The sequence below is a fragment of the Gopherus evgoodei genome, chromosome 3 (assembly GCF_007399415.2).
Source record: "Gopherus evgoodei ecotype Sinaloan lineage chromosome 3, rGopEvg1_v1.p, whole genome shotgun sequence".
NCBI classification, from domain to species: domain Eukaryota; kingdom Metazoa; phylum Chordata; order Testudines; family Testudinidae; genus Gopherus; species Gopherus evgoodei.
In genome coordinates, this window is record NC_044324.1 from 85,344,341 (window position 1) to 85,363,967 (window position 19,627).

At 41.6% G+C, this 19,627-nt stretch overlaps 1 protein-coding gene across 2 annotated transcripts in view; it reads right to left on the bottom strand.

Annotated features, from left to right (window-relative positions):
- The window catches only part of FAXC (failed axon connections homolog, metaxin like GST domain containing), a 38,789-nt gene extending 21,168 nt beyond the window's left edge, over positions 1-17,621 (bottom strand). The window contains exons 1-3 of one of the 2 annotated variants that reach the window (XM_030554222.1): positions 17,159-17,621; positions 13,252-13,387; positions 3,411-3,607 (exon numbers count right to left, since the gene is read on the bottom strand). In XM_030554222.1, the coding sequence (XP_030410082.1) occupies positions 3,411-3,607; positions 13,252-13,387; positions 17,159-17,421 (596 nt within the window). In that variant the 5' untranslated portion in view covers positions 17,422-17,621. Of the gene's footprint in view, positions 1-3,410; positions 3,608-13,251; positions 13,388-15,876; positions 16,392-17,158 lie in introns of those variants that run through there. The other variant, XM_030554223.1, reaches the window with a different exon arrangement.
- Between the last annotated feature and the right edge of the window lie 2,006 nt (positions 17,622-19,627).

A 19,627-nucleotide genomic window follows, 5' to 3' on the forward strand; every position in this document is an offset into this window, starting at 1 on the left:
ACAATATAAAGATTGCCGATATGGATATTAATCAGGTTAAAGTACAATGGGGGTGGACCCAGATGATCCATTAAAGGCCTAATTTTCATGAACAGCCTCAGACTTGTGACACTTTGTATGGATGCTCTGGGTAAATCAGGTGCCCTAAAACTCAAATTTGGGCCTGAAAAGAAGGTAACTAAATAGCCAACTACCTGATCTGTTCACACAAAGCCATGATTTGAGCACGCAGAAATGCGTGTGCCAACAAATTTAGAGGTTGGGTTAAGGCAACTGAAAATTGGCCCTACCCAGGGTCTTATCAAAGTATGTTATTGTTATGCAGCTTGATAAACTGATGTATCTGTACTTATTACCAATATCTATTCATTTTGTATCTATAATATTAGAATGGTGAAACTTGCTTAAAGCTGAGCACTAATTCACACTTCATGTTAGCAAACACATCTGTTGCACTAAGACGGGCCTCAGCTCACACTGTCGCTCAAGTTGACTATTTCATTGACTCCTAATAGGCCTGTTGGGCCAATCATAAAAACTACCAGGGATCAACAGTGGATATCCTGATGATCCAGAAAAGAGTCATTAAGGAGAGTTCAGCTTAAGAGAGTACTGGGAGCAATCAAACCACTGTAGCTCAAGGCCAGTTCCTTCCCCACACCCCGGGTACGAGTACCTTTATAAAAGGCCTCTTTGAACGCCGGACTTTTAGGAAACACTGCAAGATGATCTGTTTTCTCAGACATTGGGAGAGGGGTGAGTAGTGTCATCAGCTGGTTGTTTATTTGGTTAAATGGGTCTAGACTGTTATATACTAGCGTTAAGTATTTGTGTGATCTGTATATTTTTGAAAATGTACTAGTGCCTCAGATAGGCACTTCTGTACAAATCTTAGGACATAAATGAAATAATAATCCATTGAATAGGAATGGTCCCAGGAACTAGCATATCTAAAACAAAGACATAGGTAATTACTTTAGTCTCAGTACATATGTCAGGATTGGGAGCAGGCAGAGAGAGTCACCAGAAGTGGCTAGCTTGAAGCCCCCTTTCTGTTGAAAACTAATTGAGAACTTATGCAAAGCAAGAGATAGGTGTTCACAAAGGTGAAGTAAGGGGGTGGCTCCTTAGCATGAAGAAAGTAGGAGACTATTAGGGACAGATCCTCAGCTGGTGTACATCACTGATGCTCAAGGTTCTTCAATGACAGCTTGCACCAGGTGAGGATCTGATCCTTAGATTTTGTCTAGTTTAAGCAAATAGTTGAGATCGTTCTGGGTAAACAAGCATATTCCTAACGTGTTAACCAACTCCAACCTAATCTCAACCTCTCTTCCTAATCTAGACTATCCCTTAGAAAGCATCAAGGAGACAGACTCCATTTTGAAGAGACAAAAGACTTCTCCTGTAGACTCAGCAGGAACCATGATGCCTATGTTCGTAATTCATAGCTAAAAATTCAGAATGCCATGAGTAATATTCCTTTCCTTTCCCTTAATTAGGAACCTTTACCAGAACCCCAGAGAACAGTCTGTGTAAAGAAGCTAATGTATAAATTCCTAGCTTTCTCTGCTGTACCATAACTTTAAAGTAGCTTCTGTTTCATCTAATCTGGATTGACATTGACTATTCTAGCAGGGGACATATCAACTGACTGAGACCATTGTTTAAGGCCATTTTAAATCTGACCTCAGCCTAGAAGGCAGGTGGCAGATCTCTGTTCAAATGTCTCTCATCAGGTGAAGGTGGGACTCGAACCAAGGGTCTCCCACATCCAAGGTGGGAGCCACTGAGCTAAAAGTTGTAAGAGAGCTCCTCCTCCTTCCCCTAGTTTCTTGTGGAAATGCTGTAGGCACTTAACTGCAAATAGGATTCCCAGATGTGAATCACTAGTAGAGATACACATCTCCCTACAACCTAGACTTAAGCACCTATCTTGGTGAGAGGGGCGGGGCCTAACATATACCCTTTACGTCGGCATGTCCTAATGGCTAATTTAGGTGGCTTCCTGCCTAGCCTGCTAGCTTTTGGGAATCACAGTCTAAGGTGCCTCTCTGTCCCCGTTCAGTGTCTTGGAATCTAGGCACCTAACTCAGGCTTTGTGATTTGCAGTGTGTTCCTGTGATTTTCTAAGCATCTAAAAGTTCGGCATTGTGACGCTCAGTGTCACAATACCTATGTACATTGGTGAACCTTGGCCCAAGTGCCTTTTCAACTGCCATTGAAGTCAATAGTTCAGATCTTGAGAAGCATCAGGCATGTACAATGCCCACTGAAGATATCTGGAATTCCAGGTGCTCAGCTGCTCCTCTCAGCAGCTGGCCCAGTAGGAGTGGAACGCCTCAGCAGGAGGCACTCAGCCCCAGGCAGGATGGGGCTCATTTTTTTTTTTAAAAAGCAAGAATAAGGCATCACAAAATGTACTTTGTTCATTTATTTGCAAGCATAGTTTAATTGTAATTATTTATGACAAGACTCCCCACAATGTGAATCGGTGTTCTGTCATACATATTTTTAATGCAATGAAGTCATAATAGGAACCCTCACTCTGCTTTTAAGGGCCTTACTCAACCAGTAGCCTCACTGATGTCACAAGCAGCATCCTACATGAGTCTTGGTTGCTGTGTCTAATCCTAAACCTTTGCTGGTGAGTGGGCAGACTCTCATTTTTGTGAGTGTGAGTGTAACCATTAGTAACAGGAGATTTATTGAGGTTCTATACTATATTATGGTTTATGGGCTTTTAAATGACTTTAGGTCACTTTACCACCAGATAGACAAAGAGAGAAATCCTTCAAGTTGAACGTTAGACCTTACTTTGCTCAATCAACAATACTGCATCCCCTTAAGGATAGTGGAAGAATAACAACAAAATTCTATTAAATGAAGAGGACTGTGCAAATATATATATATAGTCTTCAATTAGTTCACAATATTGCATTCCTGTCACCAATTAGTCCCCAAAACTGGATTTTTCTCCCTCCCTTTTGGCAATCACAAATGTATTAAACAGTCTCAAATTTAGCCTATTATTAATCAGCCCAATCCTGCAGTTACTTCTCATGTGCCACTGAAGTAGTATATGTGAAAGGACTGCATATGCATAACTAGCATATGTGAAGGAGCCTGTTGTTGCTCCTCTTTATAAACTTGCAGATGAGCAAAGGGCCTGATTCTGAACTTCATTTGCAATGGGCTTTGCACCCTCCAGTGGTGTTTACTCCTGATTCATACTGGCACAAGAAAGAACAGAGAGAGACACTAATACTCCAAGAGTGAAAAGAATTGTGGAATTGACAGCTCGGTTCTGAAGTATTTGAAAGACAAAGCAAGCATTCATTTCTAGATAAAATGTGCAGCAGCAGGTTTGATAAGATCAGAACAGAACTAGCTTTACAATGCAAGCTTACCAATAGAAGTGCTCCTCCACCATTTTTGTCACTGCTCTGGAAACAGCTCTTTCATGTGGACCAAGATTTTTATTTAAATTCACTCCGAGTTTCTCTTCCAAAAAGTCAATAATGAACTCAGTGCCAGATACTTTTTTGCGATTGTATTCAATCCAGGGCATTTTCTCTTGAGGGGAAAGTTTTCCATCAAAATAGTTCTAAGAAAAGAAGCAAGTAAACAAAAACAAAAAAACAAACACACACACAAAAAACACCCTTCAGCTTCTGTTTGATCAGTATAAAGTTTTCTTTAAAAGGTGCCAATACCCAAAGCATAAAATCAATATCGTCCATTAACTATCAAACTAGAGCAACAACCTTACTCTAAATGGAAATGCAAAACCCTATTTCCAGCATAAGTAATTCCTAGCCAAAAGAATGTACCCATCATTGTTTTTCTTTTGTTTTTTAATGCAAAGCAATGGGACCAGTCCTGAAAGGTGTTATGTGCCTTTGATGCCTTCTATGGTGTGATTTAATGTTAATTATTTAATTAAAGGCCAGTGGGGAGAGAAGCACTCAGAACTCCACAGGGTCAGGCCCAATATTCTGGACAATTTTGCATCATAGACAAAATGACAATAATATTTGGTACTTATTCACAGTAGTATTCTTCATCTTAAAAGCACTTCTTGAGTTTTTTACCCACAAAAGCTTATGCCCAAATAAATCTGTTAGTTTTTAAGGTTCTACCGGACTCCTCATTGTTTTTGTGGATACAGACTAACACGGCTACCCTGATACCTAACTAATGAAATATCTCAGTAGCCCTGAAAGATAAATGTGACTAATCCGAAAAACCTCTAATCCACACCAAAAGTGGATGCAGGAAGGAAAGAGGGAACAGGAAGGACCCAGACTCCACCTCAAGCTCAGATGAGGAAACCCCAATGGCATGTACTCCTGCCTTCTTTCAGGCTTTCAACAAGCAGCCAGGCCCAAGCAATGGAATGATATGTCACTCCCTCATTGGAGAGGGAAAGTATGTCTTTGCCTATGATCCTGAAATTTCCTGGTCTGCGAACTCCACTCATCTGCAGCCAAGGTCCCTGCAATCAGATCCACAAGAGCCCATCACCTGTGTGGAGTCCCATTAAATTTAACAAGTCTCTGCACCTACGTATTTATCCCCATTTTACAGATGGGGAAGTTGAAGCAGAGAGATCAAGCAGGGAATGAGTAAAACACAGGAATTCCTGGCTTCCAGTCATGTGATTAGATCATTAGACCATAATTCTCTTTAATTACAAGTCTGTTTATTCCTAAAAGCATAGGTATGAGCTACTGTATTCTTGTTCTTTTATTTCCTTTATTTTAAAGGACACTCAACAATGTTAACTATTCTTGTGATTTTTCAGCAAGTCTCATGATAGTTGGTGTTCTTCTTAAAGACCCAGCTCCTGGAGTCCTGTTATTACATAAAAATCTCAGCTTCTGTTTAAAGATATCCTTCATGGCCGTGGTGAAAGGCTCAAAAATGTGAACCCTAAAGGCTCAAAATGAGAAGCCAAATAAAAAAAACTCAAATTTATTATTTTTTAAAATGTTATGGGTGCGTGACTCATGATTTTTGAAGGTTTGGGATTGGCAATACAATGTCAACCTGTCTAGGCCTCAAAAATTTAACTTTCAGAAATCCACTAAGGTGGAAGATAGACAAACACATAGCATACTGTGTGGCGATGGAGATTCAGTAGGAGATCCTCATTAGATGGCACTTCACCCTGGCTACATTTAATAATATATATGTGTGATACACTACACATACATGTTCTTTCTCAGACACATCTTCCTTCTGAATCAAATTAGAAGAAATATTGGGGAACATTGTTGGGAACAGTGTCTTCTGGTTCTAGCCACTCTTGGATTTCTGCCCATACACAGATATCCTGATATGAGAATAAAATATGATGTGTCATGACTTGTACCTAGAAATGAATGAATAAGGGAATGGGAATCATCTGTCTAATGTACGAGTGAGGAGGAAAGATGGAAGGTGTTCTGGCTCGTAGCAGAAAGGCTACAGAAACAATGACTTGAAACTTAAAAGAGAATACCAACTCTTCCATGCTCTTTAGTCCAGACTCTTCTCTTATGAAAAAAGGCCTATAGAATTTTAAATAAACTGGTAACCTTTTTATAGATTTTTTTAAACCGTCCTATAGAATTTAATAGTCCTTCTATACAATGGTTAAAAAAACCTATAGAAAGAATCTCATTCTTATTAAATTCTACAGGATTTTAAAATAGTTTCTATTGGACCCTATTAAATAGATATACAGTACTGGTGATTTAATCTCAGTTAAACGCCATAGGACTGTTCCATTAGGGTTTTTTCCCCTTATGCCAAAAATATTGATATTTTGGGCATTTGCTGTTAGCTTTTATAAAATATATTTGCATAATTTTCTTTACTGCAATAGTTTAAATCAATATAGCTTGGATTAATAAAAATGAAGAATATTTTATATAATACATGTGTGAGTGTGTGTGTGTAAAGAATTACGTTAACGCAACATCAAGTTTACACATTTTAAACTCAGAAAATGCAAAAGTTAAGATTCTAGAAACAACATTGACAAGCATATTACACAGGTAAAATCTGCTGAATCTTAGGCTTCCTAGAGTTTGTTTTTTTAATGTTTTCTTACAATATGATTAAGCAAGGAAAATGGAATATAAGGCTTTTATTCATTATCCTGGGATATCCTCCATCCCTGGGCAAAATCTCTTATACTACATTGTACTGTGTCTGAAGCAGATATCTTTAGGCCCAAAACCTAGATATCTTTAAAGCTGCTACTAATTGTCATAAAATATTTACCAAGCTCTCACTTACGAACCAGTCCACTGCAAAGAACAGCGAGTGGCCATGGTATTGGCATGTCAAAGCTAAGAAATCCGCCCTAGTACATTAACTGTAATCTACAAAGCAATTGTCACAAAAGCCCATGGGAAGCTCATTTTATGGAGATGGAATTTACAAACTGAATTGCATTGAAAGACATTTTGGGGCCCTTTTACAGTGATAACCAGGAATAATTAAGCTTAATATTTCCAATTACTGCAGTTTGTGTTGTGTCCTTTTGTATCTATTTTTTTAAAACTATTTCTTAACATATCTTATATAAATATAACGTTTCTGTTGCCTTTATACTTTATCAGACTGTAAAAAAAAAATCCATGTATTTCAAAAATTCTATTTTACAGAAAACCCCTGAACCCAAAACTGGTTCCTTCAAACCAAACTCTACAGAGAACATCATCAAAGTTCAACACCTGGAATAAAAACCTTTTGCTACATTATAACATTGACAGACACCAACAAAGCAATCAGGCCAAGATGGCTTGGGAAGAGAAAGCAATCAGTGGCAACTTCTAGCACAGGAGGACTGGCAAAGCAAAGCTTATATTCAACAAGCAAACACATCTGATCAAAATAGCACAGCGACTTGTTGGCAGTGGTCAATAAAAATGGACAAGGAATTCTAGCAACAAGTGAACTTCTTGATGGTTCAGAAGTCAGGCAGGCTCAAAAATGTCCTCGCCACATTGTGTGGCCTGAAAGGTGCCACAGTGCTGATGGAAGACAAAGGAACAGTAGAAATGGGAGGCACATTCTCCTTTAAAGGTCTATACACCCCGTAGGGCACAGACATTACACAGGCAGCACCAGCTGCCAACATATACTAAATGCAAGAAATGCTAGCAAAACTGATGTGTAACTGTCACCTTCTGCTTCTCTATGATACTTATATCTGGAGGGAGGGGGAGAAACTTTGGATAAATTCGCCAGATAATCACTCTCCAGTGACCTTTAAATTGTATGCTGCAGGAAGCAGCAAATGATCCAGTTCAAAACTGTGCTGTCTGCTATTGTTCAGCTAACTGGAGTTTCTGAGTTCTAAAGGTTCCTCAGTAGCTTAACTCCATCTTTTTTTAATCCTCCTTTTCTTTGAGGGTGTGTCTACACTTGGAGCTGGAGGTGCGATTCACAGTTTGAGGAGACATACCCATGTTCGCTCTGATCCAGCTAGTGGACTACAGTGTAGCTGCGGAGGTGCAAGCAACAGGATGGGCTAGCTCTCCTGAATACATACCTGCCATCTGAGAGGGGTATATACTTGGGCAGCTAATCTCTCCCAATGTTCATGCTGCTGCAGATACACTCTATTTTTAGCACTCTAGTTTGATCAGAGCTAGCGTGGGTGTGTCTTCTCGAGCTAAGAATTACAGCCCAGCTCAAAGCGTAGACATGTCCTTAGGTGCTAAGATGCGTCTCTGGGTAGCACCAGACTCCTAGTAGGATCGTAAAAAGAGAATCCTTGCTGCTTCAAAGAGTAGAGTTGCTTCTGCAGCTCAAAGGTACAGTGCCAGCTTGGGAGATAAAACTAGATCTTCAAAAGCACTCGGTGTTGGTCTCACTCTGTTCCCATTCAAGTCAACAGCAAAACTCCTATTATCCCCAATCATGCTTAAAAGAAGGTTCCCTCTTGCAGAGCAGCCATGGTGTTAGCATGATTCAGCAACAGCTAACACATGGCTAGGTCCCATCAGCACTGCAAGAAAAAAATGGTACTTCAACCATAAGACAAACTGGGAAATAGCTGTATTATTTTTATGAATATGGTACATGCCTCTCTGCGTTTGTCTATGATGGGTACTTGGCTATGGAGTTAGATAAAAAAGGGTTGTTAGAGGAACCAAGAAGGAAAGGTAAAACAATGAAACAGGTAGGAGACCTAGAGGAAACAATGGAAAAAGCTGTTTATTAGGGAATATCCCTTACAAGGAAGCCTGAGAACAGTTTATTCTTCCCAAAGCTAAATCTAGGATCAGAAGGAGGATACCAAATATGAGAGGACCCTGGGCCTAGAAAAGGGCTGGGGTTCAGTGGGTGGCCAGACACTGCCCAGGAAGTGTCAGTGGGAGCTGGTAAAGAAAGAGAGAGAGAGAGAGAGAGAGAGAGAAAGAGAGAGAGAGTGCTGTGAGCAATCTGTTCCTCCCAGCCAGAGATGGGGATTAGCTGGACTGAGGGAAATTTACAAAAATTGGCAAGAATAGACTAAGACATAAGTAAGAACAAGGCATACAGGCCTTTTATTGTTTGTACCCTTTGCTCTACATGTTTTCTACCTTTGGGGGAAGGAATAAATACAGCTTTGTTTTGAAGCTGCTGATTCTGAGTCACTTTAATCAACTTGCTCGTCACAGGTCCCCAGAAAGAAAGGGCTGGCAGGTGCCAATGCAGTTGGGCCTGTTGGATTAGCACAGTGGGGAAAAGGGGGCTACAACCCATAGATCCCATCTAAGAGTGGCTGGACTACATGGTTCCACCCAGAGTGAGGTGCAGGGAGCCAGGGCTGTCACCCACTGGGTACACTCAAGAAGTACTAGAAGGCATCTAAGGTACATTTGCCCTGTAACTATAACAAACCATGTCAGGAGAAAACCATGGTCTAACTTGGTCCCTCCAGCGCTGCTGGTTTTACAATGTTTATGGGACCCAACAAAGTACAGTGCTTTAATTTACACTGGAAAAGGGGCCCTCTAAAACCTGCAGGGCTAGAATCTTTCTTTCCTTGTAAATAAAAGCTTAGATTTGGGGAGGGGGAGCAGAGGGAGATAAAAATCTCTAAATCCTCAAACCCCATAGAAGTTTGAATATCGGCAGTCAGATTTCCATTGTCTCAGCCAGTGAGATTATTGGACAGCTCCCTGTGACTATATTTATAAGGAAGCTGCCCCAAGCAGCATCTTGTGAAACATAAGGAAGGTAGGTTCCTCCAGGGCCAGCAGCAAATACTATGTTAGCTAAAAGGTCTGTCTTTGTCCCTTCCTGTCAACAGTTTAGCTGGGATAAATTCTGCCTTTAAACCCCATGCAGCCCCATAGATTTCAACCCCAGGGACTGAACATTAGGCAATTTGGGGGTCATGGTAGAAAATTTTCCCTCCTGATTATACTTTTAAAAAGTTTATTAAGACTTCAGCTAGGTTTCCAAGTAACCTGCAGCCCCTCCAGTAACATCTGTTCCAGCAGGCCCAGAAACACAATGCACAGGGGAGGTTTAGGTTATGTTTACACAGCAATTAAACACCCACAGATGGCCCAGGTCTGCTGACTTGGGCTTGCAGGGCTCGGGCTGCAGAAATGTAAGATTGTGGTGTAGAGGTTTGGGCTCAGGCTGGAGCTCAAGCTCTGGGACCTGCAAGGGGGATGGTCCCAGAGTCTGGGCTCCAGCCCAAGCCCAAATGTCTACAATGCAATTTGGCAACCCCATGATCCCAAGTCAGCTGTGGATGAGGGTAAAGCAGTGAGGGTGTTATTCCTTCACTTTAGCAGAGCTTTTGATATGGTCTCTCACAGTAGTACTGCCAGTAAGTTAAAGAGGTATGGGCTGGATGAATGGACTGTAAGATGGATAGAAAGCTGGCTAGATCATTGGGCTCAACGGGTAGTGATCAATGGCTTGATGTCTAGTTGGTAGCCGGTATCAAGTGGAGTGCCCCAAGGGTTGGTCCTGGGGCTGGTTTTGTTCAATATCTTCATTAATGATCTGGATGATGGCGTGGATTACACCCTCAGCAAGTTTGCAGATGACACTAAACTGGGAAGAGTGGTAGATACACTGGAGGGTAGGGATAGGACACAGAGGGACCTAGACAAATTAGAAGATTGGGCCAAAAGAAATCTGATGAGGTTCAACCAGGACAAGTGCAGAATCCTGCACTTAGAAGAATTCCATGCACTGCTGCAGACTAGGGATCGAGTGGCTAGGCAGCAGTTCTACAGTAAAAGATCTAGGGGTTACAGTGTACAAGAAGCTGGATATGAGTCAACAGTGTGCCCTTGTTGCCAAGAAGGCTAACAGCATTTTGGGCTGTATACGTAGGAGCATTGCCAGCAGATCAAGGGACGTGATCATTCCCCTCTATTCGGCATTGGTGAGTACTTATCTGGGGTACTGTGTCCCGTTTTGGGCACCACACTACAAGAAGAATGTGGAAAAATTGGAAGGAGTCCAGCGGAGGGCAACAAAATTATTAGGAGTCTGGAGCACATGACTTATGAGAAAAGGCTGAGGGAACTGGGATTATTTAGTCTTCAGAAGAAAAGAATAGGGGGGGATTTGATAACTGCTTTCAACTACCTGAAAGGGGGTTCCAAAGAGGATGGATCTAGACTGTTCTCAGTGGTAACAGATGACAGAACAAGTAGTAATGGTCTCAAGTTGCACTGGGGAGGTCTACGTTGGATATTAGGAAACGCTATTTCACTAGGAGAGTGGTGAAGCACTGGAATGGATTACCTAGGAAGGTGGTGGAATCTCCTTCCTTAGAGGTTTTTAAGGCCCAATTTGACAAAGCCCTGGCTGGGATGATTTAGTTGAGAATTGGTCCTGCTTTGAGCAGGGGGTTGGACTAGGTGACCTCCTGAGATCCCTTCCAACACTAATATTCTATGATTCTATGAGTGGGCCAGCAGTGGATGTTGAATTGCTGTGTAGACATACCCTAAGAGTGCATGGTGTAATCAACTGACCTGACTGGAGAACACCAAGAAAAGACTGCTGTCATGCTCCTGTGCAGGGCTGAGACAAGCATAGCCTTACACACACTTGACCTGCTAAGTGGTGGTAGGAAAGTAGATATAATCATGCAAAGTCTCTGTATGGCCAGAGGAAAGAGGACTGTGCCACATGCTTCCTTCCAACTGCATGTAAAAATCCAGAGTAAGTACAGTGCAAAATAAAGCTGGTTGAGGGTGCATGTGTTGGAGATAACACTAGCAGACCCTGGGCAGAGGGCAGCATAGCACAGCCTCCTGCCAAAAAGGAAGATTCTTAGAGTAGCCCGTGTGTGGTTGTCCCCTGACAATGGGCAGTTGCAAAAATGCCTGTGCTCAGTACAGACGATGCACTTGCCATGGGTCAGGATTCAGTGCCAGGGCACAACAGCTACTGGGATCTACACACCAGCTGTGTGGAAGGCAGGTCTGCCCACTCTGAACCAGCCCATTTGGTAGTGCCCCTGTCACTGGCCATTATCAGCATCCATCACACACTGCAACCAGGACCACTGATGCCTCCTGCCAGCTAGACCTACCTCCTATGGCATAGAGGGCCCCAATACACACATTCCTAGAACAGGATGACCAGGGAGTGTATCATATACGTGGTAAGTAACATTCCTTTAAAAATTGCAGAACCATGGGATAAGCTGCTTTTATATTGCAATTTTGTCAGCCTCACCTGCCTTCTGCCCACTACTCCACCTTCACTAGAGCTATTTTAATCATTCCAAACCTGCTTAACCAACCAATTACAAAGACACAATCCACCAAAAACATGTTTGTCCCTGCAAACAGCAATTTCATCCCCAAATTACAATTCAGTCTCAAATTGGTCGGAGATGTCAGAGGGGCTTTTGCCCATGCTGCACCTAAGATATATTTAAAGTTCACTATCTTGTGAGCTGTGCCAGCTGGACCTGGGAGGCATATATCCTTGGGAGGCCAAGAATTTCCTCCTTTCCAGTTCAATACTTGGTTCTAGTGCGGGAAAATCACAAGATAATGGACATTAAAACCAGACATAACTTTTTTTAAAACTATTTTAGTTATTCTTAAAGGGTTCTAAGGGATATCAGTTATCATTTTTCTTTACCTCAGATGCCCATACGTGTTCACTATTCTATTCATATCAGTAAAGAAGCAGAGTTTTGCTGGGGGTGGATACCAACAACAATAAAAGTAAAAATACTCTAAATAACATTTCTAAAAAAAAAATCCTGCCAGCTACATGGCAAAACCAAAATAATTTTCATAACAGTGTGATATAAAAGTGTTACTGGAACCCATCTGAGATGACGACACAACGTACTCATGGCTCCACTACCTGTGAATAATGTAGTCATCCCAAAACGTCTACCAATAAAACAAACATTTATATCACATTGTACCATCATGTATTTTTATCATATTATTAAGCATTCGTATAGTCCATTTTAAATTTACATGCAGAAAAAGGTATGTTCTCTGCCTCAGCGAGCTGACAAACATATATATTATAAAATGTAAAACAGCTCTGTTAAAACTGCAACAACGGAGCGTGAGCTTATCCAGTGGCCTGATCTTGACTTAACAGAGTGGAGAGTCAGAATACATTTCCCAGTCTCCTGTCTCTCATTCCCTGGTTTACTTTGGGATTCATTCCATGGAGAAAGACAGTGCCTCAACAGCAACCTATCCACTATTAAGAAAGGGCATTCATGGGCTTTGCAAGGAATCCTGTCCTCGTCAGCGAGGAGGGCAGTGTCTGCAATGAAAGGCCAAATGAGGGATTTGTCACTATTCTATTAGGACAGCAGAGAAGAGACACTCTCAAAGGAAAGAAAAAAAAATGGCAACAGCTTAAATTTGCTCTATTAACATAGCAGACCTGGTAGGTTAAATAAAACTACACAACACTGAATTTTAGAGCAAACCCAGATCATTATGTAGCATTACATGAACCCCGAACTACTCCGAAAGTTCATTTCCCCCAAAATTAAATTTTCAATTGCCATCAAGCAATGAAATCTGGAATAGTGCTTGAATGTTTAGACCAACCAACTTATGTTAGGTCTACCTTGAAGATCACAGACCAAAACTTCACTATAGTGATAAGTGTGTATCTAGCTAGCTATGTGTGTACATATACACTTCTCTTGGATATGATAGATATTTCCCCTGCACATTTAGTATTGTGTGTTACTATAGTTAACCATAATGTAAAGGGAAACAGTGCACTCAAGTTTACCTGGTAGGGTAAATCAGCCATCCTTAAATAAGTTTCCATTTTCAAACAAAAAGGAGATAAACTCGGAACACCATTGTTAGGTCTTGAAAATTGATGCAGTATAATAGCATCTTTGGAATCAATCTCTTGCTCTTTCCTGGCAAAACAAAAAAGAATTAAAAGAAATCCAGATTACAGCATGTGCCATATATCAATATATTAAGTGCATGAAGGAGCGAGAATGGCTGAGGCAAACCATTTTGTCCTCCCTTTAATAGGTTATTGTAATTCTTTATTCATCAAGTCTGAAATCACTGAAAAGCACTTACATTGCAGGAGCAGGATTCAGACAGGAGGCTTAGTTAATTCTATGTTGGAGAGACCAAAAAATCTTGCAAACCTTAGGTAATACACCCAGACTCGTAGACTAAAATAAATAAGCAAGCAATGAAGCCTGAATCTCCCCTGCCTTGTGCCTCATGTAGTCACTTAGGGCTTGTCTACATGGTGCCTTAGTCCACCCTAGCTGAGGTGTGAATTTTAATGTGCACTAGCATGTTGCACACCATCTGGCCTGTGTGGACCCTGCTGGCACACATTAAAAGTTTCCTTGTTCTGGGTAGCATATTACTGTTTGAAATGGGACTATATTAACATGCACTAGTGCATGTCAGTAGGGTTCATACGAGCCAGTTAGTGTGCAGAATGCTAGTATGCACTAAAATTGACACCCAAGCTTGTGTGGACTAAGGCAGGGGTTTGCAACCTTTTTTCATTTGCAAACCCCTAAAAAATTTCAGATGGAGGTAAAGACCTGCTTGGACATTTCAAATCGAGGTGCAGGCCCCTTTGGAAATCTATTGTCTGTATATATAGTTGAATTCTGTTTTCAGTCTGTCTTTTACTGACCCCTTAGCAAAGTGAGTGTAAAATGCTCCAACTTTGCTGTGGTAGGGGTTTTCAGGCACTCTGCACAGTTATAAATGACAACACAAGGGTGAGGCAATGTAAAACCAGGCCCTGCAAATCTACTTCCTTCAGTTAAGGGTCTTAAAGAAAAAAGAGGCTCTCTTGAAGAACATGATCAACTCAAGCATAGTTCCAGCTCTCAAATATGCCATTCACCTCCACTGTCTGTAAACTGGTCATTATCCTTGGCCTTGTTCTCTGTTCTTTGTATCTCCTCCCATTGTACATGTGTCCATCACCACCTCTGCACTTAACTGCCCAAATACCCCACTGCCTTGACACCACCCTGTGGAAGCCTTCATCCCTTCTGGCCTCAACTATTTTAACTCTCATCTCTATGGCTTCTCAAGATCCGTATTCTCCTAACTCCAGAATATCCAGGAGACTGCTGCCTCCCTTCTCCCATCTACAAAGACTCACAGCCACATTACCCCTGCTGTCAAACAACTCCAATGGCTATTCATTCATTTCAGGATCCAATTCAAAATGTCCCATTCACGGTTCTCAAAGCTCACGATGGACTTGCTCCAATCTACCTCCTGGACTTGGGACCAAACTTTTGCTCTCAGTTACACTAAGGCAAATCAAGAGGATTCCAAAGGATTTACACTAGTGTAACTGAGAGCAGAATTTGACCCAAGCTCCATGAGATCCATCAAAGTCAATGTAGCTGTACAGGTGTAAAACTGGAGCAAGTCAAAGGAGTAAGAAGGCCCATTGTCTTTTACGCACACTTCAGCACCTCCGGCACTTGTCTAGCACTGGCATGTTATCTGTGCCTTCACACAAATTTGCAACTGCTAGTATAAAAGCCTTCTGCTCTGATGCTTCTGCCATCTCTAACAGTGTTTCAGTTTCCATCCACCTCATCCAGTCTTCATCTCTGTTGATTTCTTATCTAAAAACATATCTGTTCTTTGCTCTGGCCTGTAAATTTATCTTACGGTAACTGCTTTTGGTTATTGACTTTAAGGGAGATTTTCCTAGGCACATGTCTCAAAGGGAGTGAGCTGCTTACTGGCTCTTTACGCCTTTGGAAAACACCCCCTTTAGGACTCCAGGCCTTAACTGAATCATCACACACTATCTTGATACAATACATTGTGTTGAATAGTTTCAGTCTTCAGTTTTGGTTAACATGATGATGATAATTTTAATCTCTCAAAAATGAGCTCTGAACGGCCAGAGATGATGTTAGTTTGCTTTGCTTTTAAAAATTTGGCCACTAGCAATTGCAATTTGACTGCTAAATTTGACATATTTTCAAATGTTTGGTTTTAAATCATTTAATACATTCATAGCATCCCTTTATATACTGTACATATTGAAACATTCAAACACAGATTTAACATTGCTAGTAGCCTGTGCAGATGGCACATATTTGCTGAACCAGTAAATCACATCTACATATTTCTCCAGAAAATGTAATATCTTTTAAAATATGGCTATGTGAAGTAATTTCATTCTGTAAATCTCTCCTAAAAATAGAGGTAAGACAATCTATGAAATTTAAATTATAAAAACATCCCTGAATTCAAGTATTTTCCAAGAATTATGTTTATAGAGTTATTTATTGTAAGGTGAATTAAAATAAGAGCATAAAATATATAAGGCAAATATATCTTTTAGTGCTAGTGTTATTAAAAGGTTATCAATGGCAATGTTATCTTTGTTTACCTTATGTTGTGCATGGCAGCTCATTAGTACAGGGCTACTTTGATCCTTTATTTCTTTATAAATGTTGTATCCAGAAATCACTTCTATATTTTGCCATTGTTTATATTACACAAACCGCTGTCTTGTGCAACGATCATAGTAACCAGTTAGGACCCAGTTACGCAGTCCTCACTGAAATCAATGAGAGACTTAGCTGAGTAAGAAGGGCAGGTCGAGGCCCATAGTGGTCTGAAGTTCATCTCCATTCCATTTTCATAATGTTAGACTCCACCATACGTCTATAGTGTACATAGATCAAATCCCCTGAGATTGTTCTCATCGATTTCTTTAAAACACTGTACTAGTAATATATCACTTCTGTTGCAGATATTATATTTCCAGGTACATCCTTGGGAAATCAGTAGTTAAAGCCACCATTTTCTGAGATGATTTACTATCCTTGTAAACAAACTGCAGCACCATATGCAACTGTTTACTTCAGATCTCAGTCTATGACAAACATACTCCTGTGTCTATTCCTGCTCTCATGCTCCCTATTACTCACACCATTATGAAGCTAGAGATCATAACCAGACACAATACTACATTGAAAACAATTGTGGCTTCTTCTTATTTCCAAGAGATCTTGTATAACCAGTTGATGCTGCATCATTTTAAATATGCATTTTCATATTAGATTTTTGAGCAACCCCAAAAAAGCACTGACCAGTATGTTTAATTTTATGCTGAGGTTTATTATGCAGAGTTGTCTTATTTAAACATACTGGTAGTTTGGGTGAAGATGGTTTAATACATGACGATCTATTAAACAATTTTGCAAAGCAGCTAAAATGGCAAGATCTAAAAGTAAGGTGGGTCCATGATGAAGGTAGTTCTTGTTTTAAAGCTCACTGGTTTAATTCTGAGCCCCTGTCCTTAAAACACAGGCCAGACAAGTCAGATGTTTCCAGATAAGGCTAAAACTCTCTCTGAAAAGAGCCCTGTGGTTGATCCCCCTAGAACCTATGACACTTGAGTTTTAAGAATGATGTATCTACTGGTGTAACATTAATCCTTACAGAGGTTAAGCTCTGAAATGCCCAGTAAAAACAATTACAAAAGACTCCTGATTTCTGCCTTGCTCGTCGTTATTGTGTCAGTTTCTCAAGGGGTGAAGGTCGAGTACAATGCATTCCCATCAGATCAGCACTGTCTCATTATTTCCTATTCCCATTGCAGCGTCTATTCCAAATACTCCCTGCTGCAGCCTGCCCCAAGCTCTCTCTCTCTCCCTGTCTCTCACCTAATTGCCAGGAGTTCATGTAGCAGATATGCCGCGGCAGCGAGCAGGGCTCCCCCAGTCAAATAAAGGGTTTTCTTCCACCACGAATCAGAACCCAGCCCTGCCATGATCCCACCGTAATCCTGCCAAGGGAAAGCGATGATGTCCCCATAAAAGGAGAAGTGCTCTTCGGATCCTGCACACCAGCCGAGGGTGAGGCTCTGATTCCGGCTCAGCTCAACCACACAGGACCTGGAGGAGGCAAAACCAACACCCCAGTGCATGCTGCGCGTTGCCTGCTGCTCCCTTTCCCCTCGCCGCTCGCCAGGGCAGGCTGCATGGGCAAGGGCTGCTTGGAGCCAGCCGGCACACTCAGCTTAGCAACGGGCCAGGAGGGGATGGAGCAGCGGTGCTGGGTCTCCGTGGTGATTTCTGCAGCAGCAGCAGCAGCAGCCTCCTTCTGCAGCTGCCTCTTGCCTTTGTCTCTTCGCATCGAGGAGGCTGGGTGATGTCATTGCTCCTGGGAGTATCAAAATACCGGGGTAGTAAAAATCACACCCCTCTCTCCTTTCCTCCTCCTGTCCTCCCCCACACATAGGCTTAGCCTCTTCCGAAAAGCAACCCTTCTCTCCCCATCAGCGCGGGCTAGGGAAGGTCACAGGAAAAGGGCAAAACTCACCTAGAGCTAAAGGGACATGCTGGCATTTGCTACTGGGCGGAGAGGGAAGAATCCAGATCAGTGGCTGGATTGGAAAGACTTACTCTCCAGGGGGAGGAAGCACCTTTCTGCTCTGATAGCTAATTTCCCCCCCGAAGCTATAATTACATTACACAGTTAGCCTGGTCCAGGTCACGTGTTTAGGCTTTAGCTTGAGAAAATGGAAAACAGCCATTGTTGTGTGTTTTATTTGGTAAACAAACCTGACTGCAATCTAGCCTCGTTTGGGTTGTATTAAAACGGCAGTAAAGACCTGCGAGTTGCATCCCTACCCTTGCAATGTGCATTGGAACAGGTAACAAGACTAGGGTCTGGGTTTTTTTAAATGTTAAATACCTCCCAATAAGTGTGCTAGATGGGCATCTAGCATAACTGCACCTCTGGCCGTGTATGAAGAACCATGTCTTTTATAAACATATGGCAGGGAATTCTGAATGACCAGCTGTGCCATTCTGTAGAATCATAGGAATGACCTATTTTGTAGGTGCAGCTGTAGATACATCCGTGCATAGTAGGAATACATGCAGATTTTGTGGATGCCGTTTAGACAACTGTGTCTAAAACTCTGGGGTGAAATGCTGGACCCATTGAAATCACTGCATATTGCACATCTAGTCTTTCACTGCTGTTTAAGTCCATCATTTAAAACATCAGTGGTTATACAACACAGTCAGAGTTTAAGGCCAGACAGGACCGCCACATTATCTAGTCTGACCTCCTGAGCTCACAAGTGAGCCCCCAACCTACCATCACAAGCAACCTCCACCATACAATTACACTCAAATTTGTCCAGCTCTCATTTAAAACTAATTAATTTTTTGCCCCTCTCTCTCCTATTGGGAGGCTGTTCCAGAATCTCACCTCTCTGGTGGTTAGATACCTTTTGATTTTCAGCCTGAATTTTTTCATGGCCAGTTTATATCCACTTGGTCTTGTGCTAACTTTGTCTGTAGGCTTAAATAGCTTTTCACCATCCCTAGTATTAACTCCCCCTAATATATTTATAAAGAGCAATCATATCCCTTTTCAACCTTCTTTTTGCTAGACTAAACAAACCAAACTCTTCCAGTCTGCTCTCATAAGATAAGCCCTTCTTTCCCCTGATCATTCTAGTAGCTCTTCTCTGCACCTGTTCCAGTTTAAATTCATCTTTCTTGAACACAGGTGATCAGAATTGTACACAGTATTCCAGATGAGGTCTTATCAGTACCTTGTACAACGGCATTATTACTTCTCTCTCTCTACTGGAAATAACTCTAATACATCCTAAGATTGCATTTGCCTTTTTTTCATAACTACATCACCTTGCTGGCTCATACTCATCCTGTTAGCAACCTACACACCCAAGTCTCTCTCCTGCTCTGTCACCAGGGCCACTGAGAGCAGATTCAGGTCCCAGTGAAAACATTTTTTTGGGCCCCTCAGCCAGGATGGATTGGCTAAACAGGGCCGACGAAGCTGGGGAAGCTGCGCCCTGGGCCCCCTTCTGGACCACCCGGCCCCAGTAATTTGTACTGGCTTCCCCTCACTCTCGTTGGCCCTGTCTATCATTTCCAAATGATGAGCCCCAAGCTGGGAGCAAAGGTTCTTATTATTAGACCCTAAATAAATGACCACCATTTGGGGCTACTGAATTTCATTTAATTTCTGTCACTCCCATCTTCAAGGTCACTCAAATCTTCCTGTATAATATTCCGATCCTCCTCTCTATTGACAATGCCTCACAACTTTGTATCATCAGCCAATGGGGTCATTTAGCAGCTAAGTTTTAA